General features: G+C 55.9%; 2 protein-coding genes across 6 annotated transcripts in view; one reads left to right on the top strand and one right to left on the bottom strand.

Moving 5' to 3' along the window:
* Positions 1-477: 477 nt before the first annotated feature.
* Positions 478-2803, bottom strand: LOC101920717 (homeobox protein not2). Its single transcript, XM_005239538.2, is given in 4 exon segments — positions 478-714; positions 1198-1382; positions 2589-2722; positions 2724-2803. Coding segments are annotated over 4 exon segments (636 nt in total).
* Positions 2804-12932: 10129 nt separating this feature from the next.
* Positions 12933-27505, top strand: part of RAB11FIP5 (RAB11 family interacting protein 5) — a 43113-nt gene continuing 28540 nt past the window's right edge. Inside the window, exon 1 of one of the 5 annotated variants that reach the window (XM_055794902.1) lies at positions 12933-13486. In XM_055794902.1, the coding sequence (XP_055650877.1) occupies positions 13101-13486 (386 nt within the window). In that variant the 5' untranslated portion in view covers positions 12933-13100. Of the gene's footprint in view, positions 13487-25197; positions 25423-27505 lie in introns of those variants that run through there. The other 4 variants (XM_027789615.2, XM_013300894.3, XM_005239539.4 and 1 more) reach the window with 4 other exon arrangements.

Below are 27505 nucleotides of genomic sequence, written 5' to 3'. Positions count from 1 at the left end.
TGCTTTCCCAGCTCCAAAAGCTCCTGAGAGCAGGATGCCATTGCTGGGTCGGGACGTGAGAGCCGTGGGCAGAGCAGGGTGTTGTTATGGTGAAGGTGCTGCTGGCAGGAAGGGAGATGGATGAACTGGGAGATGGAGGTCTTCTACAAGGACCTGGGCTCTGTGAAGGTCCTGAGCTATTTTAGAGCACGAGGAGGCATCTGAGCACCCAGTGCCGCTGGGATGAGCCTGGCTATGGGGCCAATTGTGGGTGGGCTGTGCAGGTGGCCCCCACTCCCCCAGTTCTCCAGGGCTTGCTCCCATGAGCAAACATGTTGTTGTTCCTCCTCCTGCTGCAAAGATTAGCCCAAGAGTTGCATAAATAATTTATTTTCGCACTGCAAAAATAATTGGTGCCCTGTATATATTAGATACACTCATTGCCAGCTATGATACACTCATATAATACACACAGAAAAGCGGCCCAAAAGGGGCAATTCAGCAGCGCTTTGACACAGTCTGTGCAGGTGCTGTCCCTGAGCCTGGGGACAAGGACATGTCCTCCCGGCCATCCTCCGGCTCTGCTGGGAAGTCCTTGTCTTCCTCAGTGTGGTGGCTCTGTGAGTCAGGGCTCCGCTGCGGTGTGGCCAAACCCATTTTGGCCAGTTTGGCTTGTTGCTGTTCCAGGCTTTGTTTCCTCCACTTGATCCTCCGGTTTTGGAACCAGACTTTCACCTTAGGAAGAAGTAAAGCTTGGCTCTCAAACCTGCTTTCTTAAAGGACCAGAGGGTCACGGATCTGCTAAACCTCTGTGCAACGCCCAGATGCTCCACAAACCCTTGAGTGCCCATGGCCTCAGACATCCCCTGGCTGGCCAGGACAGAGGTCCCCTGCCATGCTCTGTCCCTAGCAAGACGGAAAACTGTCCTCTGCAACCCAGCTGAGCCTGCACTGGTGAGCTGGGACCTGCCAGTGGTGGAGAAGGTCCAGCCTGAAGACAGACACAAGTTCAACCTCTCCACGTGGCCCTAGGACAGCCAATTTGTGACTCAGTTTCCCCATTCGTGATCCTCCACCCTTTTAATGTAAGCTATTTGCAACTGCTACCCCACATGGCTCCTTGCCCCAGGCTGAGGGACATGGCCCAGGGCCCACCCTTTGGGACCCTCCCTGGACTGGCTGCTGGGGCAGATGGAGATGGAGCACGGTGGGGCTTACCTGTTCTTCAGTGAGGTGCAGGGAGGAGGCAAGCAGGCACCTCTCCATGCCCACTAGGTACTGCTGCCGTGCAAACTCCTTCTCCAGCCGGGCCAGCTGGTCGTTGGTGAAGATGGTCCGGACCCGCTTGGCTTTGCCAGTCTTGGCTTTGAAGATGGGGAAGCAGCACTTGGAGATCAGGAAGCCTGGAGGTGAGGGAGAGAGGGGTGGTTAGGGTGAAGAGCCTTTGGAGGGGTCCCCTTTAGAGTGGGGTCCCCCTTGGAAGGTCCTTTCCTGGAGAGGCAGAAGGGATCTTCCTATTTGGAGGTATCCCATTTAAAGAGGTAAAAGGGGTCTCTTTGAAGGGCGTCCCCCATTTGCAGACAGTCTTCTTGAAGAGGTGGATCCAAGTGCCTCTTGGAGACAATCCCTTTGGAGAGAGTCCCCATGAAGAGGTGGAAGGAGCTCCCCGCCCCCCCCCCCCGCCCCGAGGCCTGAGGGTCTCATTTGGAGGGGCAGAAGGTCCTTGTTGGAGAGATCCCCTTGGGAGGAGGCAGAGCAGGTCCTCCCATATGGAGACATCTGAATGTTCGAGAGGTGCCCCCCTCCAGAAAAAGGCCCCTGCGGGAGACAGGTCCCTCATTTGGAGAGGCGGCCAATGGTCTCCCCTTGCAGAGATGGAAAGAGGTCCCCCATTTCGGGGTATCCTGAGAGAGGTGGCATGAGTCCCACTGGAAGAGATGCCCTTTGGAGGGGTCCCCCCTTGGAGAAGTGAAAGGAGATCCCAATTTGGAGGTGGCCCCATGGGAGAGGTGGATCCAGGTCCTCCTTGGAGGCATCCCCTTTGAAGGGGGTCCCCTTGAGGAGGTGGAAGGAGATCACCCTTTAGAAATGTCCCCATGGAAGAGATGGATTCAGGTCCCCATTTGGAAACGTCCCCATGGGACAAGTAGGGAGGGCCCTCCGTGGAAGAGGTCCCCTTGAGAGGGGTCCCCCGGGAGAAGTATCCAAGGCCCCCCCTCAAAGAGATGGAAAGAGGTCCCCATTTGGAGGTGCCCCCCTGGGAGAGGCGGCCAAAGGTCCTTCTCGGAGGCATGGCAGGAGGGCCCCGTTTGGTTACGTCTCCATGGAAGAGGTGGCGGTGGGTCCCCCTGGGAGAGGTAGCCAAGGGTCCTCCTCAGAGCTGGGAAGAGGTCCCCGTTTGGAGGTGCCCCCTGGGAGAGGTGGCCGAGGGTCCCTCCCCCTGGGAGAGAGATGCCAGGAGCCCCCGTTTGGAGGTGTCTCCACAGGGGAGATGGATGTGGGTCCCCCTGGCAGAGACGGGAAGAGGTCCCCACCTGGAGCTGTCCCCACAGGAGAGGTGCCCGAGGGTCCCCCCATGCGGGGGTGCCCCCGGGGGGGCGCGGCGGTACCTGTGGCCCCGAGGCGGGCGGCCCAGGCGGGGGGCGGCCCCCCGCAGCAGGCGGCGCAGAGCGGCGAGCGGCGGGCGGCGGGCGGGGGCGATCCCCAGAGCGGCGGCGGGGGCGGCGGGGGCGGCGGGGGGGCCCGGCGAGGCGCGCCCCAGCAGCGCGGCGATGGTGAAGGCCTGGCCGGGCCGGGCGGCGGGCGGCGGGGCCGGGGCCGGCATGGCGGGCTGTGGCGGGGCCGCGCCGCCCGCCTTTATCCGGCCGCACCGGGGGGACGGGGCGGGATGGGGCGGGCGGGGCCCGCGGGCATCGCCCTCTGCCCTGCCGGGGGGTCCCGCCGCGGCCCCCTGCCCTCCCTGCGCGGGTGTCCCCGCCGTGTCCCCCTGCCGTCGATGGGGAGGCATGTCCCGTCGTGTCCCCCTGCCCTCCATAGGGATGACGCCCCCTGTGTCCCCCTGCCTTCGATCAGGAGGTGTGTCCCCCCGTGTCCCCCCGCCCTCCTTGGGGATGTGTGTCCCCACCATGTCCTCCTGCCCTCAGCTGGGGTGGCCCCCTGCCATCAATGGCGATGTGCCCCACCACCACCACCCCCCCGTGTCCCTCTGTCCCCTCGACGGGGATGTGTCCCTACCATGTCCCCCTGCCCTTGATAGAGATGTCCCCTCCCGTGTCCCCCTGCCCACCATGGGGATGTGTGCCCCCCCTATGTCCCCCTGCTCTCGGTGGGGATGTCTCCTCTGCCATGTTCCCCTGCCCCTGATAGGGATGTGTCCCCCTACCCTTGCCTGGGGTGGTCCCACCATGTCCCCCTGTCGTTGATGGGGATGTGTCCCCACACCCTGTGTCCCCCTACCCCTGGGGTGGAGACAGCCATGTGTCCTACCCCAGGGTGGACGCCCCCATGTCCCCCTCCCAGGGTAGCTTTGGCCCTGAAATACTTAGGCTGGAGGATCCAGGGGACACCACGGGACAAGCCAGTGTCACACCAAAGCTACCAAAGCCTCTGGGGGAGCTCAGTGTCCCCCTTAGCACTCTGACTTCATCGCACCAGCATGCACCCCGCTGCTCAGCTGCTTTTTGGAGGGGGCGTGATATACTCCAGGCCAGCAAGGCAAAGGGACAGGACCAGGGATGCTCTGCGAGGCAGTGGCAGAGGCGGGGGGCTGTCCTTGAATCCCTCCAGCTCGCCCCTCTCGACTGATGGGATTCAGATGGTCATTAGGGTCTGAGATTCTTAAAATCGTGCAGCTTTTCCTAATGAGCTGGGAAAAGTCACACCTCGAGCCCAGCGCAGCAGGGGAGCGAGCCCCGGTCAAAGGACTCCACCAGGGCTCAGAGGTTTATTGGGGAGGAAATGGGGCGCGGGGGAGTCGGGGGGCTGGGCCCCCACATCTGCACCACAGCAGCCCCCCTCACTCGGGTTTCACCAGGTCCCTAGGACCCGGCAAATGTGTGTGCAGCCCCCCAAGCTGGGGAAAAAAGTACAACCAAGGACTGCTCCGGTGCTGAGAAAGTCATTATGGGGCTCTGCCCTGGTGGGGAGCATCCTCTGCTCTGCAGCTGGGTGGCCACCTCGGGGACGGGGATAGGGGACAGGGATGGGGACCCCCCCTCCCAGCTCCACACTACTGGGGCACAACCAAGCCCAATAGCAGCAAGTGAAAGCTCCCTGGGGGTGTCTCTACAGAAAAAAAAAGCCATAAAAACCTCGTGGTGGGTACTGTGCTAGTGGTGATGCCACGTTTCCCAGCTCATCACAGGGCTGTCACCCCACTGCCACGGTGGTGGGGGCAAATAAAGGCCCTGGTGGGGGCAGAGATGAAAGGGTGGCAGATTTGGTGTTATTAGGTTTTAATTACAGTCTTGAAAAAGCCAAGATAAAAAGGCAGGAGGCCCCTTCCCCGGGCTCTGTGGGCTCAGAGTGTTTGCTTAGGAGGTGCTTTCCCTTTTTTTATTCCCTTTTTCCTCTCCCTCTGTTTGATGGAGCTCAGCAAACACACACCCTACAACCCTCCACAGCGGGGTGACCCCAGGACCGGGGGTGCTCAGCACTCCTGTGCTGGATGGGATGCTAATGGCATCCATGGGGTTGGGAGCCAGGTGATATGGGGCCAAAATGGGGATACTGGTACCCAGTGGTTCCTTGGGACAGCCAGGTGGGAAAATTCTGTCCTGGAGAAATGGGGGGATGAGTGTTAGTAGTTGCGGGGGTAATGTCATGCAAGCAAGGAGCACAGGAGGGTTGGAATTGGGGTTTGCTGCCCACAAACCACGCATTTCTTTTCACCGGGTCTGGATCCAGAAGGGGAATGTGAACCCAGGGATGGCTCCTGCCTAACTTTGAGGCAAAATTGCACCAAGGCTCCTGAGCTAATTAATAACAATGCTGCTCATTAGCCCACGGCCAGGCTATCTGGGCAGGGTGTGGATTGTCGGTCTGCAAGAGGAGTGAGGCCTTCAGGGTCACCCCCCCATGTCCCCAGAAAGCCTCAAGGGTGACCTCCAGAACCCCAGGGGCCCCCCTTGGTCTTGTTCCTGTAGCACCCTTCTGTCTGGCCATTGTCTGTCCATCCATCCTGGCCCTCAGAGCTTCGCCCACAACACTCCTTTGCATCCGACAGCTAATAACACCGTGCTGGTCCTGTACTGGGGCTGGGGGGCTATAGATACCCATAATTTGCAGGGCAAAGAGGTGTTTTCTAGCAATACAGCTGAAATTCTTGGAAAAAAAGTGTTTGGATACCGGCTGCCATCAAGTGGCTGAGGAGGATCCAAGCCTGACCACAGATCATTTGAATCCCAGATCTTGCCCCTCCCTAATTAAATACACTCTTCTTTTCTTGTTATTAAAGGTCTCACCACCTGGATTTGGGACCCAGAGCCAAGCCCTCCCTTAAGCATCGTAAGATATGCAGCTCTGCTGCCTCTCTCGATAGACTTGACCCAGCTCTAGGGAGGTTTTCTCCAGCAGGACTCATACATGCACAGGTCACCGCCACCGCTGGGGGGCTGTTTGTGGATGCAAAGACAGAAAAAAAAAAAAAAAAGCCTTTTTTTTTAAAAAAAAAAACCCTGCATGTGGTTGAACTGGGGAACCCCTTGCCCAGGAGCTCCTGGAAGTAGAGAGCTTCACTAGAGGAGTTTCTGCAAATATCAATATCTGAGGCTGTATGATACAGGCTAAAATACACCGTGGCCCAAACTGGGGGAGTCCCATGGCACAGCTGAGTGGCTTGGTGCTGGGATGGGTCTCCCCGGGGCTGGGACAAGCCCCCCCCAGCAGACAATTGGAATACAGAAATGCCTTCAAGATTAAAGCAGGAGGGATATGTCTTCCTTAAATGTTATGCACTGTTCCATGCACCTGAAGGAAAACTGGTGGAGTTTCCCACCCCCACCCCCAGTCTTTCTGTTTCATGGCTTTTTAGAGCTTTGGCTCATGGGGTTCGTGGCTAAGGACAGATCCTGCCCTGCCCTGTTCACACTGCTTTGGTCCCGATCCGTACCACAGCTCTTTTGGAGGCTGGTAGTGGCAAAGTAGCCACTTCCAGCAAAAGATCTGCTGCTCAGAGTATCTGAAACCAATTCTCAAAGGCACCCGCAGTGCCGAGCATCTCTGACCCACACAGACACAAAAGCACCCCAGTTAGCAAGCATCCCAGTTAGCTGACACCCCATTTACTGGGCTTTCCAGTTACCAAGTATCCCAATTAGCAGGATCTACAATTAGTGAGCATCCCCACCTTCAGGCATCCCAGCTAGTGAGCATCGCAGGTAGCGGGGCTCCCAGTTATCAAGCATGCTAGTTAGTGGGGCTCCCAGTTTAGCAGGGATCCCAGCTAACAGGCACCCCAGTCAGCCCAGTTCGAGTCAGCTGGCTGCCTGTTAAATAGGGTCCCTGTTACCAAACGTCCCAATTAGTGTAGTTAATTAGTGGGGATGCCGGTTAGTGTAGATCCTACTGATCGTATCGCTACTCATCTCTACTTGCTCACAGATTCCAGTAGTAAGCAAGCATCTCAGTTACCGGGCTCCCGGCTGGGGGGGTACCCAGCGCGCAGGGTCCCTCCGGGGCCGTTCCCCCTCTGACCGCCAGAGGGCGCTGCCCGACCGCGCTGCGTCCCGGACACCCAGCCGGGGGGGGGCCGGGGACACTGCGGGGGGGACAGGGCTGAGGGGCGGGGGGCCGGGCTGTGGGGGGGACACACATTGGGCTGGGACACTGGGCTGGGGGGGACAGGGCTGGGGGGGGGGGACACCGGGCTGGGGGGGGGACGTGGACGGGACAGGGCTGGGACAGTGGGCTGGAGGGCACAGGGCGGGATGGGGGGAGCGGCTTGGGACAGCAGGCCGGGGGCAGCCGAGCTGGGGGACACTGGGCTGGGACCATGGGAGAGGACAGCGGGGTGCGGGGTGGGGGGACACTGGGCTGAGGGACACCGGGCAGGGACCGCAGGGTAGGGGACACCGAGGTGGGCCAGTGGGCTGGGATCCCTACAGCTGGGACAGCAGGGTGCAGGGCACTGGGCTGGGACACACCAAGGTGGGACATACCAGGGTGTGACAGTGGGATGAGGGACACCAGGCTGGGATAGGACAGTGGTACGGGACACACTGGGATAGGACACACCGGGGTGGGAGACACTGGGAAGTGACACTGGGGTAGGGGCACTGGGGTGGGACATTAGTATGGGACACACCAGGATAGCACAGTGGGCTTGGGACAGACCAGGGCTGGGACATATTGGGATGGGACACACCAGGGTGGGACACACCAGGATAGCACAGTGGGCTTGGGACAGACCAGGGCTGGGACATATTGGGATGGGACACACCAGGGTGGGAGACACTGGGAAGGGACACTGGGGTTGGGACACACCAGGGTGGGACATCAGGATGTGACACACAAGGGTGGTAGACACCAGAAAAGGACACAGGGATTGGGACACACTGGGGGGGCACATCAGCATGGGACACACCGGGCTGAGGCATCAGGCTGGGACACACCAGAGTGGGAGACACCAGGAAGGGACACTCCGGTTGGGGACACACTGGAATGGGACACGTGGGTGGGACAAAGCAGGCTGGGACACACTAGGGCCGTCACATCCCAGGGCCAGGAGGTTTCTCCCAAGACACTGTGTGGATAAAGGGTGTCCCGGTTGAGGGTGACAACCTGTCTTCTCTCCACACACGGGTGCCACCAGTGGCCACGCAGCTCTGGCTGAGCTTTTGGGTGGTGACAAGGACCATCTCTGAGCCAAGCACAGTCCTGCCACGCGTGCAAGTGAGCCAAGGGCAGACCAAGGACAGCATCACTGCCCTGCTGTGCCCCACAGCACCGGTGTTCCTGGGGGCTCGGATCCACCCTGGAGCTCGATCCAAGCCACGTGACCTCAGCCAGGTGATGGTAACTCTGTGGGGGTGGCTCCATCCGCTGCATCCCACTTGTTGGCCGATCCCGAGGCAAACCGGCCAAAATTCAGCCCACTGCTAACCAGAACACGTGGGCTGCAACTGGCCCCAAGACCCTATAAATCAACCCTAAAGGGGCACATCCCTGGGGCACCATGAGGCTGTGCCTGTCCCCACCATCCCAAGGGACGGCATCGAGTGGCAGCGACAGGGACGTCGAGGTTTGTCCTTCTCCACACGCTGGATTTGGGGCGGTGGGGCCAAGCATCTCTTCTCCAGGATGGAACCTGGCGCAGGGGGGGTTGCAGCATCCCCAGTGTCACCAGCACCTCTGCAGATCCCCCCCTTTTTACACCACCATCTGCCCCCAAAATCTGGGAGTGAGCCATGACCCCCCCGCATCCATCTGCCCAGCCGGGAAAGTCAAAAGCAGTGTCATTGCCAAATCCAGAGGCACCCGCGGAATTGATGGCGACGGATTTCCACCTTTATTTGTCAACAAGGCGGGCTGGCCTCCCCCCCAGCCCTGCAAAGCCCTGCTAATCTCCCATACAATTGCAGTTTGCTGTGCAAACAGCTTGGGGGGGGGCAGCCGGGGGTCTGCATGAGAAATGTGTCATTTGGGGGCGGCCGGCAGCCTTGTGGGTAAGCCAGCGAGTGAATCGCGGCATCGCTAACGCCGGATTGAAACGATTTTGAAGCAATTGCCCTTCAATAACCCTAATCCTTGGCCGTGAATGGGGGGGTTTAACTCCTGGCCTTTATTCCCACCTTATTATCTATTGATTGACTTTTCAAAAGGGTAATAACATAAAGAGATTGATGCTCTGAATCCTGCCTGGAGATCAAATGGAGCCGGCAGTTGATTTTCTGTGCCGGATCTGATGGATAAAGCCCCGAGCTTTGATTTTTGCCCCCCGAAGCGGAGATGGGGGCAAAGGGGGCAAGGAGAAGGGGAAAGGGGAGGAGGGGACCCGTGGGGAGCAGCAGCCTCCATCCCTCCGTGCTCCACCAAACAATCAGAATAAAAGCAAATTATTTCTCCTATTTTCCTTCCTGAGATGAATGATAAACTGTCCATCGCCGAAAAGAAACTGATAACGCCTCTAATTTTACTGGAAGGCCTAAAAATGCCATTTCTACGCAAAACAGGGCGCCGCTCTGCTCCCCGGCCAGCTTTTGATAAATGTGGGGAGCTTTTTTTCTTCTTTTTTGCCTGGTTTTTTTTTTTTTTTTTTTCGATTTCCCTTTCAGTTTGCAAGGGGAAATGCCCCCGGAGCTACAAACAACGCACAATAAAGCAAAATAATATTTTAGTCAAAATAGGCAGACGGCGCTTGCAGCCAACTTTCAAATTAGCATTTTGAGGGCAAATATGCAGACAATTTGAGATAATGAGGCCTGATTATTCAATCCAATGAATGTTAAATAGGCAGCAAGGGCGCCCGCGTCTTATCTCCCCCGCTTTCGATTTATTTTAGTTTAGTTTAGTTTTAATCGTTTCCCATTTGAACTCTTTATTTGTCTTGGCTCCAGCCCCCCCCCCGCCTCCCCCCCCCCCCCCCCCCCCCCCCCCCCCGCCTCTCCCTCCCTCCATTCCCGGGCATCCCCGCGCTGCCAGCCAGGATTTTGCAGTGGGAAATTGCCGGCCTGGACCCGACATCCCTTTTGCAATCTGTTTTCAGGGAGCATTTTGCAGCTTGTCCCCCAAAAAATCAGAGTGTGCAGACTTTTGGGGGCTGCTGTCAGACCTGGTTGCCCAAAGCGGGGGATGTTTGGGTGACATTTTGAGGGTGGCATGAATAATTATTTGCAGGGTTGTGCATCACTGGCACAGAGATGTGGGGTGATGCACCCCCACCTCTGGCTCATCCTTCACCCCTTTAATCCCACGGCTGTTTGTGCAGGTGGTGGTGCAGTTACTCCCGCCTTGGGTCTCAGCACCCATAGTAAAATGAGCACAAACAGCAAACGAGCCCCAGGGGAGAAGAGCACAGCACCCACTGCCACCCTGGCTCACCATCCCCACCAGGCATGCATCCCATTGTGCAGCCCCTGTGACCTTCCAGCAGCATTTGGCTTCACTCTTGCAGAAATGCAATTTTTTTGCAAACCCGAGGAGCATTTCCTATCCCCAAGGAGGAAAGGATCAGCTCCAATGGGAAGCTCCTGGGAGTGAGCAGCACCGGGTGCTGCTGGAACACCACAATAGGGAGTGGCATTTTGCACCAAAAATGGGGGGGGGAAAAAGCAAAAATACGCAATTAGCATCATTTTCCAGCTCCTCACTGGCAAGGCAGCTGGGTTAGGTGAGAGCCCTGTTCCAGGATGCCATTGCAACGGTATTTAGGGGAGCATGGGGGTGAGCTGGGGCAGATGCATGGCTGCCATGGAGGAGGAAAAAGCAAAAATCAAAGTTAAGCAAGAATTAAAGTTAAAGAAAAAAATAAAGGAGATATTAAAGTTGAAGCAAAAAGTCAATCGGAAGCAAAACCTAAAATTGAACCAAAAATGAAATTCGAAGCAAAGATTAAAGTTGAAGCAAAAATTAAATTCAAAGCAAAAATTAAAGCAAAGCTTAAAGTTGAAGCAAAAGTTAAAGCAAAATTGGACCCAGCCCAGGCTCAGCAAGGACGGTGTGAAGGGTGCCCAGAAGGCAGCCACACAGCCCCGCGCCACCACTAACCCGTTTTCTCCACGATTCAAGAGGAGAATAATAGTAATAATAAAAAAATCATTGATTTCAGGGGTAATTAAAAAAGCTCTTTATGCCTCAAATGCAAAGGTGGTGGTAAAATCAGAGAGATGTGTAAGTAAGACCTGGGAAGTGGAGCAGGGCAGGGAGGTGAAGTGAGACAGAAAAAAGACCCCCCAGTTATGGAGGCAAGGATGGAAAGTGGTGGAGAGGAGGAGATGCAGCGCGGGAGAGATAATCAGAAAGCAAAAAAAAAAAAAAAAAGGTGAAAAACAATCAAAAGAAGGCAAAATATAAAGCAGATGCTGAGGAGGGATAAGAGGCGGCCGGCAGAGTGGGGCCATGTGCTGGACTGGATGGATAATTGGATTTTGGTTCGTCTTGGGGGCGATAAGATATTCCCTGTGTAGTTTTTTATTCCTATATGAAGTATATTTTAATACAAGATTTGAATATGGCTGGGGTAGTGCATCCCACTGGAAAAAATATGGAAAAAAACATTTCCCCCCAGTTTATGCATTTGCTTGGAGGTTTTTTGGGGCAGAACGCGGCTCTTCCTGCTCTCAGCGGCTTTGGTCTTGTTCGCAGCTGTTTGGGGTGAGCAGGAGCAGTGCAAAGCCCTGAGAGCAAAGAGAGGGGCTGCCGCAAATCCCGAGGGGACCATCACAGCCATGCAATGCGGTGGGGGCACCCCGTGTCCCCGCGGCCGAGCGGAACGGGCAGGCACCGGCCCCTGGCGAGGGGACGCGAAGCAGAAGGAGGCCAAACTCAAACCCACACGGCTTGTTTGATGCCGGAGATGGGAGCGATAGAGCAGGGCAGGCAGACCTGGTCTCTTAACCCAGGTGGCCCTGGACGGCCCTTATCGCGACGGCATCAAAGCCCCAGGGCCCAGGTCGCCCTGGCACAGCCCAGCCGTGAGCACCCAAAATGCTGGCACCGAGCACAGTGAGCCCTGGCACGGCTTCTTGGTGTGACCTTGCTTGAGGGGCCAGGGAATACGGGCTCTGGCCGTGCAAGTCATTAGGGTCAGCGGAGAGAGTTTTAATTGCTTATTAGGGTTGGGGCCCTGTTGGGGCCGCTGCTGTACCCCCATCGGGCTGCTGTGTGGGAAATGCTGCTGAATATTTATTTATTCATTTATTTATTTGTTTATTTCCGCAAAGCTGGGGCAGGGGGAAGGTTGTATGCGGCTTGTTGCCAACCATCATCCCCCAATAATCCCGTGGGAACGCTGGCAATCTGCTCCCATGTGCACACATTCCAGGGCGAAGCATCCTGCAAACTGTGGGTGATGGGGGTGCTCTGCAAAGCCCCTGGCAGGGGGCATGCTCACGTTCACACATGCATACACGCACTTGCACGTGCACGCATGCACAGGCTTGCCCACACATGGCCAGGCATGCATACATTTGCACATGCACAGCCCCACGCTCCTGCTTGCACATGCATGCAAGTGCATGCACATGCATGGACGCACATGCATGGACACGCATGCACACACTTGTACATATATGGACGCATGCTCACACTTGCGCTTGCATGCACATATGCTTGCACACGCATGCACGTGCAGGTGCACACGCATATCTTGGGGCAGGGTAACCGGGGAGAGCACGAGAAACGCCACTTGCAGGAGCACCCGGTGGGGGCTGGGGTGGGTGCAGCCGGATGTCGGGGCACACACACGTGGCCCCCCTAGTCGCGACACTCTGGGTGCCCTATCGTGGCTTTGCGGTGGCCCCAGCCTCCTGCGTGTGCCGCACGGTACGCAGCCCGCGCACTCTGCGGTGCACGCCCCTACGCTGCACGCCCGGTGCACGCCCGGCGCACACACCCTGCTCGTTGCACGTCCCGCCCCGGTGCACGCCCGCTGCAAAGCACGCCCCTCCCCCCGGCACATTCCCTCCCAGTGCACGCCCGGTGCACGCCCCTCCCGTTGCACGTCCCCCCAGTTGCACCACTCCGTTGCCCCTCCCTCCTGCTGCACGCCCCCTGCAAAGCACGACCCCCGGCCCGTGACCTTTCCCCCTCGGTGCACGCCCCCCCGGTAGCCCGCCCTCTGCACGCGCCTCCGCCCCTCCCTCCGGTGCGGCGGGGAGGAGGCGTGGGTTAGAGCGGGGGCGTGGCTTGGGCGGTACAGAGGCGGGCTTGGATGGGGGCGTGGCTGACATCAGAGGCGTGGTTTGGCGTTACGGAGGCGGAGTCTGGGCGGTAGTATGGGCGTGGCTTAGGACGAGGGCGTGGCTTAGGACGGGGCGGGGCGGCCGGTGGCGCTCGCGCTGCGGCCCGGCTGCGGCAGCGGAGCGAGGCCCGGCCCGGCCCGGCCCGGCCCGGTCCGGTTCCGCCAGGTTCTATCCGGTTCCGCCCAGTTCTGTCCGGCCCGGTGTCTCCTCAGTGTTCCCGCTATGGCGCTGCTGCGGGCGGCCGCGCTTCCCGCTGAGCAGTCTCCGGCCTGGCAGCCCACCCATGTCCAGGTGACGGTGGTGCGGGCCCGCGGGCTGCGGTGCAAGGGCGGCGGCAAGCCGGGCACCAGCGACGCCTACACCATCATCCAGCTGGGCCGCGAGAAGTACAGCACCTCGGTGGCCGAGAAGAGCACCGGCAACCCCGAATGGCGGGAGGAGTGCGCCTTCGAGCTGCCCCCCGAGCTGGGTGCCCCGGCGGGCCTGGCCCGCGGTGGCCTGGTACTCACCGTCATGCACCGGGCCCTGGTGGGCATGGACCGCTTCCTGGGCCAGGCCCTGGTGCCCCTGGAGCCTGCCCTGCAGCAGGGCCGCGCGCCCGAGGAGCGGTGAGTGGGTCCTGCTGGGCATTGCCTGGCACCCATGGGAGCAGGGCAGGGGAGGCCTCCGCGGTGGGCGTCACAGGGGCCCTGTGTGCCCCAGGGTTGGGCATCACACATCCATGTGAGCCCCAGGAAAGGCATCGCAGTGGATGGGGCATCATGGGGTCCCTGCGTGCCCCAGGGTTGGGCTTCACAGAGTCCCTGTGTGCCCTGGGATGGGCATCATGGCTCCATGTGAGCCCCAGGAAGGGCATCACAGTGCATGGGGTGTCATGCAGTCTCTCTGTGCCCCAAGGTGGGTGTCACGGAGTCCCTGCATGCCATAGGAAGGGCATTGCAGGAGACAGGGTGTGGTGAGGTCTGTGCATGTCCCAGGAAAGGGCTTTGTGGGATGTAGGGTGTCACGGGGTCCCTGCATGCCCCAAGAACGGTGTTGCTGGGGGCAGGGAATTGTGGCAACTACTCGTGCCCCAGGAAGGGCACTGCAGGAGGTAGGGTCCATGCATACCTGGGAAGGGCGTTGTGGGAGGTAAGGCATCACAGGATCCATGGACACCTTAGGGAGGATGTTGCAGGGAGCAGGGTGTCGCGAGGTCCAGGTGTGCTCCAGGGAGGGCTTTGCAGGAGGTTGTGCACTATCACGGGGGCTGTGTGTGCACTCAGAAAGGTGTCACGGGAGACAGGGAATCATGGGATCTGTGAGTGCCCTGGGAAAGGTGTCACAGAGGATGGGGTGCAGGTATGACCCAGGAAGGGTATTGCACGATACAGGATATCACAGGAAGGACATCGTGGAGGGCAGGATGTCACAGGTGTTCCAGGAAGGGTGTTGTGGATGATGAGCTGTCTTAGGGTCCCACTTTCCCCCCCTGGAAGGGAGTCATGCAGGGCAAGGCATCACAGGATCCTTCCTCCCCCTGGGCAGGGGGTCCCAGGGGACAGAATGTTGCGAGGTTCCTCTGCATCCCGGGAGAGTCCCCCTGGGATCTGTCACTCCTGGGAGGCAGTGGCACAGATGTAAGTGGTCATTTGTCCTTCTGATGGCTGCGGTGGCCCCACCAGCTCGGTGGGACTGTCTGTGTGACCTGGTTTGTTGTGGTGCTGCTGCAGGAGGGTCCCCCAGTTTGGGGGACCGAACACCAGCCCTGTGTTGTCTCCAGCATAGATCCCTGCCCATGTGGGAATTGCTGTTCTTCCTTCTTTCTCCAGAAGGATTTAAAACAATAATAATGTTTTCTAGCCTTTGCCAAACAGAGAAACGTAGGAATGCAGATGAAATTCCTTTAGGGAAGAAATTTTTTGAGTTTTGCTCCATGCTGACCTGGCCAGGCTGCTGCATGCCTCTGGGAGCATCCCCATTGCTCACTGGCTCCCAGGACCCCAGGAATTCGGCTGGCTTGCTGCCTGAAGCTGCAGACTTGGAGAGAAGCCTCCCTCACCCTCCTACCCAGGGCATGGCTGGGGAGGCGGTGGAGGGAGCACCAGGGCTTGGCAGATGGCGCAGCCTTGCTCCTGGGGAGCAGGATTAGCGTGAAAAGGGGCTGGAAAAACTTTTCCTGTGGAGAAATGCGGTTCATTTGCATCTGCAGCCCGTTGAGACTGCAGCTTGCCCTAAAATGGGAGCATGGGCACAGAGGAAGAGTGACTAACCCCAGAGTTGGTGTCTGAGTGTTTCCCCCCCAGCGTTTATTTTGCTTTTATTAGTGCTGCCTGGAGAATGGGCGGTGTTGGAGTAGCTGGATCTGAATTCTTCAGGCCTAATTCAAACCAGCATCGTGCACAGACTTCAGAGCGAGCATGCCGATCCATGGCCTTTCGGGTGCTCTGAGAGAGATGTGTTGTTTTGGCACAGGAGCATGTGAAATAACTTTCCGTCCTCTTCGTGGTTTGGGTAGTGAGCCCTGCGCTGGGAGCCAGGGCAAGCCATGCTCCTGTTAGCAGAAGTTTACAAAGATGTGCAAAGCAGGGGGTCCTGTGACAGTCCAGCAAAGGTTTCAGGAGGCTGAACTCACGGTCTTGTCTCAAAGGTCTCAGTCTCAGGGGCTGTTAATCCCATGGGTGCAATGTCCAGCGTGGCTGGACTCCGTGCTGCCTGTCATGGCCACCAGTCACCCCCGCGGAACTGTTACTGCAGCCCTAGGAGGGGATCTGGGCTGCAAGGCAGGAGATCCCCATGCTTCTTGCTGTCTGCCTCCCTTCCTTCCTGTAGCTTTGCTTGCATAGAGAAAATTAACTTCCCCTTGCACTGCTGAGGATTGCAAGAGCTTTTAAGGCTCTTTATCTTCGCCCATGGCCCCTGATGATGGAAGTGAGCACAGAAAACATGACAGAGAGCTTGCACCCTGAGCATCTCCATTTGCTCGAACCCCTGAGCTGGAAGGTGTCTCGAGGGTGGGTGGCAGGTCAGCAGTGTGGAAAGGGCTGCGCTTTTTTTTTTTTTTGAGGGAAGTCCCAAGTGCTGGAGCTTGTCCAGCCAGGTAGGAGAAGAGTTGGGGGAAGCCCTGGGTGTCTGACTCTGTGGGCCATGTAAGCTTCCAACCAGCTTCTAATGTCTGGTTCAGTCCCACTGTAAGCAACCTTGTTTAGGAGGAAATTTTAGTCTCAGATTAAAAAATAGCAGAACAAACACACAGAGGCTCCCCCCGCTCTAGGGTTGCACTGCAGAGCGCACCCATGCCTGTGCAGTGGAGATAACCCATGAGCGAGGGACGTATGACTTGAGTCTCCACCATACGCTGATTTTAGGACCCCATCTACAGTACTTGTTTCTGGGCATGAAACTGCTGCCAGTTGGAATGGGACCTGGCTTAAAAAAAGGCCTTAATTGTCAGCGTGTTGACCTTGCTCTCATTTTCCTGCTGATTTTTGTTGGACGGAAACTTTACCAGTGATGATTTTTATACTTGTTTTCAGCTTAATGGAAAATGTTCCGTCAAACTTGGACTCTTCTTCAGGAATGAGCCATGAGCCGGTGTCTGGGGGTGTTTATGAGCTGCCTTGTTGAGCTGAATGTCTCAGTCATTTCAGTGTTTTGCCTGGGAGAAAATCAACTCTTGGAGTTACACAAGAGCAGCCTGAGAGCTCTCGTGGCCTTTTCAGGCATCCCAAGGCTTGTCCCATGCGTAGCTAGCTCCAAGGCTTGGGATTGGCAAGCAAAGCAACAGTGCTAGGCATCATTTCTCCCTTTCTACTTGAGCTGTGTAGTGCTTTTATTTTTCACCTATGCCTTTTGCTGCCCTGCTGAGCCTGATGTGCATCTCTGGATGCAGTACCTTTCTGTATCAGAAAAACCCTGTGCTGCGGCCCTGCCTGGGCAGGATGCTCCTGGTCCTCACCTTTCCCTCCCATGACCTGGTCCCCGCAACTGTCTGTCCTGCCTTGTTTTTTGGGACCCCAAGGCCCAGCGCTGTCTGCAGGATGAGACCATGCATTAAAGTGCTTGCATACTGGCATGGTGACCATCACTATGGCTGACTAGCAGTCTGGTGGTGGGTCCTTGAGCGCTGTCAGCTCAGCACAGGCACTCAGGGAGATACGGTTGTTTGGTGGGGTAGTCGGTGCCTCTGAAACAAGGGCTCAGCCTAGCAGAAGAGGGTTTTTTTTCCTGTACTTACAAGGCAGCTATCGCTTCTGCTTCCTGACATCCAGGAAATGCTGTTGCAGTCCCCTGTGGGGACTCATCCTGCCCTCCCTGTGGACCAGGGAGCATTACCTCCGCATCCGCCCCCATCAACAGAGCATCTGGGAAGGGTGGAAATGCCTCCAGCTGCAGCCGGACAAGAGCTTCAATCCAACACCCATCAGGCTGTGTTTTCCCCTTGGCCAATGTTGTAGCATCCCTTATGTGGGTGGCGTGGTGGGAGCTCAGCATTGCAGGGGACAGAAGGTGCACAGTAACGCCTGCATGATTGGACCTTGGACCCAAAAGGGCCTTGGGTTTGCTCCGTGGGCTGTGAGGCTGGTGCTGTGGAGGGACAGTGGGCATCCAAGGTTTCCTGGGCTGGGTAGAGAAAAACCCTAACTGTCATTACTCCCTTTCCTCCCCCTTTGAAATACCGTATTTGTTTGGCTTCTTTCTCTAGGACCTCACAGGCCCTTGCAAATAGGAAAGGTTAAAGCCGTGAGCTTCCCAGGGCGAAGCTCTGCTGACTTGTGTAAATGCTGGGCTGCCAGAGCTCTGGAGAGCAAAATTCAGGGCTTTGCATGACTGGGATCCTGTGGGTAAGAGGGCAGTAAGTGTAGCAAAGGAGTTGTAATTCCTGGCTCTGGTGTTCTCCTGCAGTGACTTGCAGTTGCTTGCTGGCTGCTGCCTTGGACAGGGAGCAATGGCAGCGAGTGGCCTTTGGTGTCTGCAACAGGGAACTTGTCTTGTGGAGTTGTTACCTGTGCAAAATTAGCTCAGCTCCAAATTCCCCAGAGTCCTCCCTGCTGCAGTCCCCTTTCCTCATTCCTGTCCCTCCTCAGCTGTGGAGCAGCTGGTTGCTTGGAGGGGTTTGGGCAGCGGCAATAAGATGCTGTCCTTGCTGTCCATCAGCAAAGAAGCTACTTGGGGTACAAAACCTTTCCTCTGGGTGCTGAACTTTTCTAGCTGAAAAAACTTTTCTTGAGGCCACTGGGGGCTTCTCTTCTCCATGTCTTGATGGAGCTCAGTTCTGGGGCAAGGCTTGGTGGAAAAGGGATGGGGATTTCCTTGGGCTTGGGGGGAAGATGTCACGGAGGAGGAGCTCATCAGCCCCTCACTGCCTGCGGCTTCGTGACTTGGCATGAGGAGGGAGAAGCAGCATGGCTGGGGGAAGGAACGGGCTGAGATGTAGGCGGCTCAAGAGGATGTTGCTCTGAATTTGCTTTGGCCCCAGGGTGATTGAGAAGCCCTCCGGAAGGTCACATCATTGTGCAATGATGCATGCTGCCCATTTGTTCAGCAGCAAAGGGGTGCTGGGACCTTGGAGGGGTGAGAAGCACCCTCAGGGCCAAGGGACAGTCCTCCAATCCCTGCCAGGGCTCCCTCACTGTCTGTTGGTCCTTCCTGAGCGAAGCCCCGTGCCAGGCACTTTTCCCTTCCCCTTTCTGGTTGTACCCATCATGTCCCCTCCTTGCTGTGGCGAGAGCAGGTGGGTCACATGCTTTCTGCAGCATTGTCATTGTGTTTCCCCTGGGTGCAGACCTGCTTTCATCTCCTCCGCCAGCCCCTCTGAACCGCTGTCAGCACGTGGCATGCTTGTGGCCATTGCCCTCCCTTGTTAAATTAAAATCAGTGGAGATCATTAGCAGCAGAACACGTGCTGTGGCCTGTGGGCTCTTGGCTGTGGCATCTCGGATGCGGCGGTTTGTGCTCATTGCCATTCCCACCACGGCCTTGGCTCCTGGCTGCATCTCCTAGGGGAGATACTCACACCCAGGGTCAGAGCTCACTTTCTGCTCCCTGTCAGGCAAGAGCCGAGGTCATGTCGCTGCAGCGTGTCCTCTGCACTTCTGTCCTTAAGCCTAGGAGAGGAAGAGACCTTGCAGCAGGGTGGACAGGAAATAGCTGCTCTGTGACAGTTTTGGGATGGAAAAATCTAATACAAGGGCAAACAGAGCCCTCATCTCCAGGGGCTGTGATCAGAGGTGCCCAGCGAGGCTGGTGAAGGTCTTCAGGGTGGCCTAGACAGTAGTGAGCTCCTTGGACGCCCTGGGCTATGATGAAATCCTTGTTTGGGGGCTGGAAAGGCAGCTCTGAGCGGTTGTTGTGTTGTTGTGTCTTGGCCAAGCCAGGAAACGCCCTGCTGTGTTGAAACACTACCAAGCTTGGAGGGGAGAGGGTTAGTCCTGCCAAAAATCAGGTCAAAATGCTCTCTGCGCTGCTGGAGGCAAGGCTGGACTGGAGGCAGCCAGGTCTTGGGATAGGCTCCTTGGTGGCCAGCTTGCCCCAGGCAAACGTTTGCCCCTAGCTGGGAGCCCAGGGGAGAGTGCCAAGGCACTGCAGTGCAATGCTGCTGTTTACGAAATGGTAGCAGGGCTTAATCCTGCTCCTACCTGCCCAGTTACCTCCATTTCCACCTAGTTGCCAATGCTGATTTAAGGGGTTTAAGGCCTTTGCTTTGTTCTGCTCCAGGTAGGCTTGGCTTTTGTTGCTTTTTAAAAGATATTGGAGCAGTTGATCCCAGCTTTGCAAGTTTGACATGTTGGGTTTGGGCTGTCAGTGGCTGAGAGTGCTGGCCCATCACCTTCCATCATCTTAAAAACTTAAAAAGCTGCAGATTCAGGCTTCATATTCTGCTTCACGCTAATCTTCAGAGCCCTAACTGCCTCCAGCTGCCTTTTTTCTCTTAGCAGCTGCAGAAAAACCCGCAGCCAGCTCAGAAAATGCCTCAAACCTGTTGGTACAAAGATCTAGATGTGGGTGGAGCTGGTGCTATTGCATGTGCCAAGTTCAGCTAGTGCTCACACTGTGCTTCAGGAGCCTCACCACCTTGGTTCATCTTTTCAAGGTTATTCCTTCCCTTCCCTACAGAATCTGGCCTAATATTTCTTGCCAGTCCTTCCTCTTTGGTGACCAGGAAGGCTGAGTGGGCTCTGCTCCTCAGCCTCCAAAGGGCTGTGTCATCATACTGGGCTCAGCTGGGTGGCTCAAAGGCAACATCTGCAGCAAGAGAGGAGTTTTTTTGGGATGGTCTTCATAGTTCTTGGGAGGGATCTGCTTAGTTGTAGCATTGCCCCAGAGGAGAGCGTCTGTGGGTGCTGTAAGCTGCTTGCCAGCAGCATGGTCCCTTGGAGCGATGTGTCACAACTCAGGGGTCTGCTGGAGACACCTCTTCTTTGTCACTGTCACTAGAGGGAGAGCATCTATTGGGGTCGAGAGCATGTCCGCACTGTGGCTGCTGCCAGGGCAGAGTCTCAGCTGGGTTATTCTTGCAGGTCCACTGTAGCTGGCTCATGAATGCACTTATGTAGGTGTCTGCATGAAGGGAAAATATGGGAAAATGGGCTCCTTGACCCCAGTAACCCTGTGGGCTCCAGGTGCTCTGGCATCGTCCCGCCTGTTGAAATCTTGCTTGGGTCTGCTCTGTTGCAGGCATGCTGGTGTGGGTGGCTGCCTCAGCACGGCTGCTGAGCAGGGCTTTCTTGATGAGAGGAGTCCAGGAAAGACCTTGCATCCTTTCCACACATGGTCTGTCAGGTGAAAATGGCTTTTAAACCATTGCTGCCACCTCTCTCTGTGACCCAGGGCCTGTCGGAGCCTGTGCTTGTCAAAGGTGTGCAAATAACTGCCATGGGAATTCACTTGCTTTGTCAGAAGCTTGGTCTGGGACACAGGGCTTGGCTTTCCAGCAGGACGGCCTTTCCAGCCCAGGCTGGGGGTTTGGGAGCCCCATCCCCGGAACAGCATCCTGTGGCCTCCCCAGCTCTGCATTTCCAGCACGTGGGTCTCCTCACTGGCAAGTCCACTGAGGATAAAGGTGTGAGATTCATCCCTTTTTCTCTCCCCCATGCCGCCCCCCCCCTTTTTTGTGTGTGTGTGTGTGTGTGACTCATGCCCGAGAGCAGGTTGCAGCATCTGTTAATGTGGTGAATGAACGATCAATGTGTGAGCTGTTGCCAAAATGGGTGTAGCTGGTATTTTAAGCTGCGTGGAGCCCTTGGGGTTGATTTCCCCTTTGGAGGACAAGCCTGCTTTCCCAAGCCTTGCATTGCCTCTAGGTATTAGGTTCTCCGTGCAAGCCCTACCGAAGATGCTCTTTCCCAGCTGGAAGTGGAAGAGGATTTACAGCAAAAACATGTTTCTCCTGCCCATCCTATGCACGTTAAGTTGTGCATTAAGTAGCTCCCTGGAAGCAAGTGCACCAGGGGAACCTGCGGAGCAGCTCCTTGGTGTCTGTTGTGCTTTGCAATCCTGCAAAGTCAGCTTGGGGCTTGGTTTTTTTTTAACTTTTCTTGGTTTCTTGTGCATTGGGTCAGCAGATCACTAGCACTGCCTCCTCTCCCATCCTTGCACGGAGGCCTCATCCCCTAGTCTTGCTGTGCCTGGGCATTGCTGGCCTTTGCAGTTCAGGTCATTCAGTGACCACAAATGTGGTTTATTGGCTTGTTCACAACTCATAGGATGCAAAGCTTGGACGCTCTGGAGTGTAAGCAGATAAATATAGCTGAAGAGATCACTTTCCATCTCCTGCTATTGCTATCCCCATTCATAAATGTTTCATGCTCCATTTTACAGCTCTTTAAATCTTCCCTCCTTTCCTCTTCCTACCCGACCATCCTGCGCTAGAATTGGGAAGACCTCTGATCTTCTTAGCCTAAATTGATTTGCAATGAAGTTATTTGCTCTTGTTGTCATGCCAGCGCTGTCCTGGTGGCTGATAGCTCTTTTCCATCCCTGTTGTCTACCCTGCTCCTAAAACTGTCCTCCTCCATGCCATCACACCCCCCTGCTTGCATCTGCCAGCTGGCACAGAGGCCATTGGGGCAGATTTGGGGGCAGTGGGGTGGCTGGGCAGCCATCCTCTGTCTCCTCTGGGTACAGGGTCAAGAAAAGTGCCTGTCGGGGGGGCTCCCCAGGTCTGGGCCACCCCAGTCCCCTCCATAGCCAAGGGGAGGTGCCAGGTGCCAGGGTCTTGTGGGGTACAGGTCCATCTGGGATGCAGGAGTGAGGATGCTTGGGACCCTGTTGGGATGGACCTTGTGCATGGAGGTGCTGCCGGATACATGCCTGGAGCAGCAGCTCCCTAGCACAGCCTGGGTGTTGCAGCAGGCTTGCCAGTGAATTCTGGACATGAGCAGGGCTGTTTTTTTCCCCAGTTTTCATCATGCTTTGCAGGTTTGCAGACAGTTCCCTGCCGTCGAGTCCCACTGGAGTGACAACATCTCTGTTCCTGGCCGGCGAGTTGTAGGACGAGCCCTTCAGCAGGGCAAGGATACGGTAGAGCATGGACGGCTTCTCTGTCCTGGGGCAAGTGTGAGTCAGTGGTGGGATTTTCTCATGTGGGTTCCCGGTTGTTCTGTGCTCCATTGGCTGTGGTAATCCATCACTTGGAGCACCAGCACCATGCCCGTAGCTACATTCTCTTGTGCCCCTCACCGCACACAGCTCCTGCTCTTAGTTTCTGACATCCCATTTAGCCAGCATCCTCTTGAGCAGCTGAGTGGTCGTGTCAAAGCTGGAACCCATTAGAGGAGCAGGGTTGAGTTGCTTTGTTAGCAGTGAGCTGAATTATCTAACGAGCTGTGGGGGGTTGGTTTGTTCGAGTTTGGTTTTGAGCACTTTGCAGAGGAACGTTTGGAGAGATGAACTTCTTCCCACCTCAGCCGCTTGAGCCCTTTCTTCCCCATCACAGGGAAATCAGCATGGGTTTATTTTCCATCTGTGCTTTTAGCAGCTAACAGGGATCACCTTACAAAATAGGCCATCCAAAACCAACACAGAAATGAACCTACGCTGCAGAAAAGCTTCCCAGTGCTGGCGGGGGAAGCTGAGTCAAAAACACGAAGCCAGACAAAAAGCACAAAATTCCCCAGGGTTGGGTTGTTTTCCACCCTATGCTTCCTTTCTTGGGTAGGTGAGCTTCCTCCTGGCCCGATGCGACGCGCATGTTTCTGCAGGGCTGCTTCAGCTCTTGTCTCACTGCGATGCCTCTTTGCTGTCGGTGCTGTGCCCATCAAGAAGGGGTCGTGCCAGGAGGAGCAGTGCCCCTTCTGCCAATACTTGTGTTTCCCTTGGATTGCCTTTTCTTTGCTCTGTCCCTCTCTGTCACTGTAAGGGCCCAAACAGTCTTTAATTAAAGATTTGGGGCTCTTGTAATCCAGGCTGACCTTGTTGCAGGGATGAATCAGCAGTAAATAACAGGCTGGTGCAGTCGGGGAAGAGGCTTTGGCTCTGCATTGGGCTGTCTCTTCCTCCATACTGCAGCTCAGGTGGCTGAGTTGTGCAGGGCAGGAGGAGCATTTCTGCTCAATTTGAGGTGAACCTCGACCACCCTGACAACACTGAGTGGTTTTGGGAAGCTTTTGGGAAACACCTGATGGCTGAAGCACTCTAGGAATGCTCTTAGAAACGCTCCAGCTGTGCACCCTTCCCCATATGCATCCGTGAACGCTGCAAGTTGCTGAGGGACTTGGCTACCCAAGAAAACTCTCTTGAACTCACTGCTAGTAAAGTGCTGGGACCAGTCTGAGAATGAAACTGGAGAGCCATTGCTGAAGGTACGCAGGGTGCATTGGACAGGTCTATTGAGGCAAGGTAGGTCCAGCTGAGCTGGAGGGTGGATGGGGATCTCTTGGACATGCCAGTCAGACCCACAGGAGAGCAAAGGTGGTCCTCCTTGGAAGGACCCACATCTTCCCTGAAAGTAGGGCAGGATGGTGCCCTGATGGTGCGTGTGGCATCTGTAAGAGCTGTGTTGTCTGCGCTGCCCTGCTCACCTGATCTCGTCTCATCCTGGTGTCACTGGGCTTCCTCCCCTGTGTGATGTTGCATGCGACTGTAGTAATCCTGAACCAGTGAAATGAGCTTGGGTCACCCCAGGGCTTTCAGATGCCAACCTGCCAAGCTGCTGATGGGTTGGGGGCTTCAGGTTTGGGCTTGGTTTTATGCTGAAGGAGTTGCTTGATGAGGAGGGAGATGTGGGAGGGACAAGGTGACAGAAAGCCTCAGATCATGGTCAGCTTTGCCTTTCTGTTAAGGGTTGGCTCTGTGTCCTCCTGGTCATCCCAGATGTCTTTCCATCTTGGGACGTGCTTGGGCAGCCCACGCAGAGCAGGTGCCTCTTAAGCCCAAATGAGTTTTCTCATTGATGAGAGGGAAATACTGCCCAAGCATTTTCCCCCTGTAGCTTGGATACCCAACACAAGGTTTCTAGAAATGGGGGCTCCCTGTGCCCCCCACAAACAGTCATGTGCAGCCCAATGGAGGACAAAGAGCAGAGGAAGGGGGATGGTGTGAACCAGGTGCTGACCCCGAGCAAATCCATCCTGTTAGCACCCTCTGTGGGGTCATTTTGCCTCCTTAACAAGCAGCTCCTATGCTCTTGTTTCCATGCCAGAGTGTTTTTTCCCTTTGCTCAGCACTAGCTGGCTTTCTGGTATGGGATGCTGTTGGAGGATGAGGGAAAGCACGTGTTTTTATGGGGCCTGGAGATACAGCAGCGCCTTGTGTTCTGCTCTCCGTGCCTCCCTTGCTGCTCCAATTGATCCCAGCAACAGCAAATGTAAAAATAAATGCCGTGCGCTTTCTGCCTTTCCTCCCAAACCTGCCTTTTGGCAGCCGAGCTGCGTGGCTTGCCGTTCTTGACTCTCAGTGGAGGCGAGTGGGAGGAGAGAGGAGCCTTGGCACAGGGAAGGGTTTTGCTGAAACTGTCTGGAAGCAGTTTGGATGTGCTGATTCAACACGGTGACCTAAATGAGTGTGCACAGCCATGTAAGGGGGGCTGGGGAGCCCTCTGTCATATATCAGTGCTTGTGAGCAGTGTTACAGCAGTGGGATGTGAGCTTGCAAACCCCCAGAGCATGTCTCGCTTCCCAGGAGCTGCCCAAGAGCTCACAGAGGACTCCAGCTGCTTCCCCTTTCTGGGGTGTCTGTGGGGAGTTTTCTGTTTGAGGTTTCCTCTTCTGTCCCTGTGTGCAGGGGTGGCTTGCTGCTTCCTTCCCCCTGCAGAGATCCCCAGGGCGCCTGCCTGCCCCTTCCCTGCTGCAGCATATTCTAGGGTGATGCTGGGAGAAGCCCTCTGCCTTTGGGGGGACATGTGCCCAGCATGGTGCAGACAGACGTGCTGGACCCATGGGGCGTCCGAGGGAAGAATGTAGGTTTTTTTAGAAAAAGCTAATTGCCTGAGCTTGCAGCACGTGTCTTCAAGCTGGCTCAGGCTGCATTCCCTGGACGTGTCACGTTGGAGATGTCTCTGAGGAAGCTTGGCTCTCCATGTGGCCAGGGCTGAGGTGTCTCAGCAGAAGCATCACCTTCAGGGAAGGTGAGTGGGTAGCTGCCAGGTGGAAAGCAGCGGTTCTCCATGGGGCAGAAGGGCATTGATATGGGATCAGCAGGCTGGGAAGCAGCAGGTTTCATCCTCTGCTCCGTGTTCAGGGGGAGACCTGTTTCCAGTTGTAGGGAATGAGGAAAGGAGCGCAGACTCGGGCACCAAGCATGTCTCTTGAGCTGGGAGCAATCCTGCTCCCGATCACCACCAGCTCTGGCACCCAGATAAGACAGCCTGTTTAATTTAAGTTTTTTTTAACTAGCAAAGCCTGTGTCAGACTGTGACCCCTCCAAACCTTGCTAAGAACAGCACCCGAGGAGCAGGTTGCCAGAGGTGGGTGGCTTGTCCTGGATGTCCTGTGTAGCGAGGAGCTGGACCCAAGCTGGTGGCACCTTGCTCAAGAGAGGCCTCCAAAACGCCTCAAAAAGGTGGGTCCTTGCAGTCCTGGATCCCCAGTGCTGGACATGCTTGGCTGGCTTCCTCAATCTCACAATGGTCCTCAGTGCCAGCACCTCTTCCACAGTCTGATTAAAATAACCCAGTTAAATTCAGAGCAATTGTTCTGAGCCTGAGCTGCGAAGCTCACTGCTGCTATTTCAGGCCTGGAAAAGGGTTTGTATGGGCAGAAGCTGGTTTGTTTCTCCAGGTGTATCTTGAAGTCCCATAAAAGCATCTCCCTCTGAGACCTGGGCTCAGGTGGCCCCAATCCAGAACCCCCCTACCCAGGGCTTACCCCTGAGGGCAGCTTGTGGACAAAAAAACATGGGAAACTGAGGGGTGTGGGGTGGGGTTAATAGTGAGAAGATGCCATGGGAGTTTGTGTTTAGCTGGGCTAGGACTTGAAACCCACCCCAATCCTGCTCTCCTGCTGCATCCCAGTTGAGGCAGTGTTTGCATCTCCTGTTTCCGCTGGAACTGATTCATAAAAAAAAAATAAATTACCCAACACGGAACAACTTAATCCTTCGAAACACTCCTCTTGTGCCATAAATCTAGAGCTCAGCCTAAAATAGCTCAGTTCCCTGTTTGAGGTGTAGTCCCCGCTGTTTGCCGACTGCTGATTAGGTCTTGGGAACTAAAATAGCTACTTAATCCAGCACCAGCATAAGCAGAGATTTTTCCTTGAACAGGCGCTTTTTGAAGCAGATCAGGTTTTAAGGATTGTTCTTTCTGAGGTGGTGCTGCCGAGCACCCAAATTAATTTTAATGACCGCAACATTATAAGTAATGGGACAGGAGATGCTGAGAGCATATCTGTGTGAGCTGAGCTAGTGCAGAGTTCTTACAGGCTGTTACATCTTATCATCCTCAGAAGCTCATGCCTTTCCTTATGTTAATCCACCCAGATGTTCTCTCTCTATTTTTTCCATGGGATGATGTAAGATATAAAAAACTACTTGCAAGATTCCCCTGCCCCCTAAATGATTCAGCCCCCAAATCTTTCCTCTCCCTGCTGGCAGGCTGCTGCAGCCCTTCCCTTTTGAACTTCTTCCAGGTCTTGCATCAAACTGAATAACATAGTATTTGATGTGCTGTGGCCACAGCCTGTTCCAAGCAGCCTTTTCCCCAGCGCTCCTACGGGAAGTGTCTGCCTGACTCACCTGCTCCTGCTGCCCTAATTGCTCCCTGGCAGCAGATCAGACTGTTTGGGTGTCTGTCACTGCTGGCTTGCTGTAAGGAGTTAATGCTGCTTTTTTTCACGTTGTTTTTTTTTCTGCATGCCTAGATATTTTCAAGCCTGAAGTCAGAGTACTGAAAATTTTGCAGTGGGCATCGTATGGGGGTGGGATAAGCAAATGGTAGAACTAGGAGTGGGTTCACTGGGGATTTAACACTGTGTTTGTGCCCAGCAAAGTCCCAGGTGCTGTCCCTCCTGCATTTCGGTAGTATCTGAATTGCATGGTGAAAGACCTGGGTGCTTTCAGATATGCACTCGTGTTACTTATCCAGGCACCCCAGCAGGGGATTAGGGGTTTTGTGCCCCCTTCCCAAGGTGTGGTGTAGGCTCTTCAGGCTTTCCAGCTCCTCCCTTCGTTCAAGATGCAGTAACTTCCCCAGCAGTGATGCAGAAACTTCT

The sequence above is a fragment of the Falco peregrinus genome, chromosome 2 (genome assembly GCF_023634155.1).
Source record: "Falco peregrinus isolate bFalPer1 chromosome 2, bFalPer1.pri, whole genome shotgun sequence".
Classification (NCBI taxonomy): Eukaryota; Metazoa; Chordata; class Aves; order Falconiformes; family Falconidae; genus Falco; species Falco peregrinus.
The sequence above is the reverse complement of the archived record's forward strand: the minus strand, read 5'-3'. Positions and strand labels throughout refer to the sequence as shown.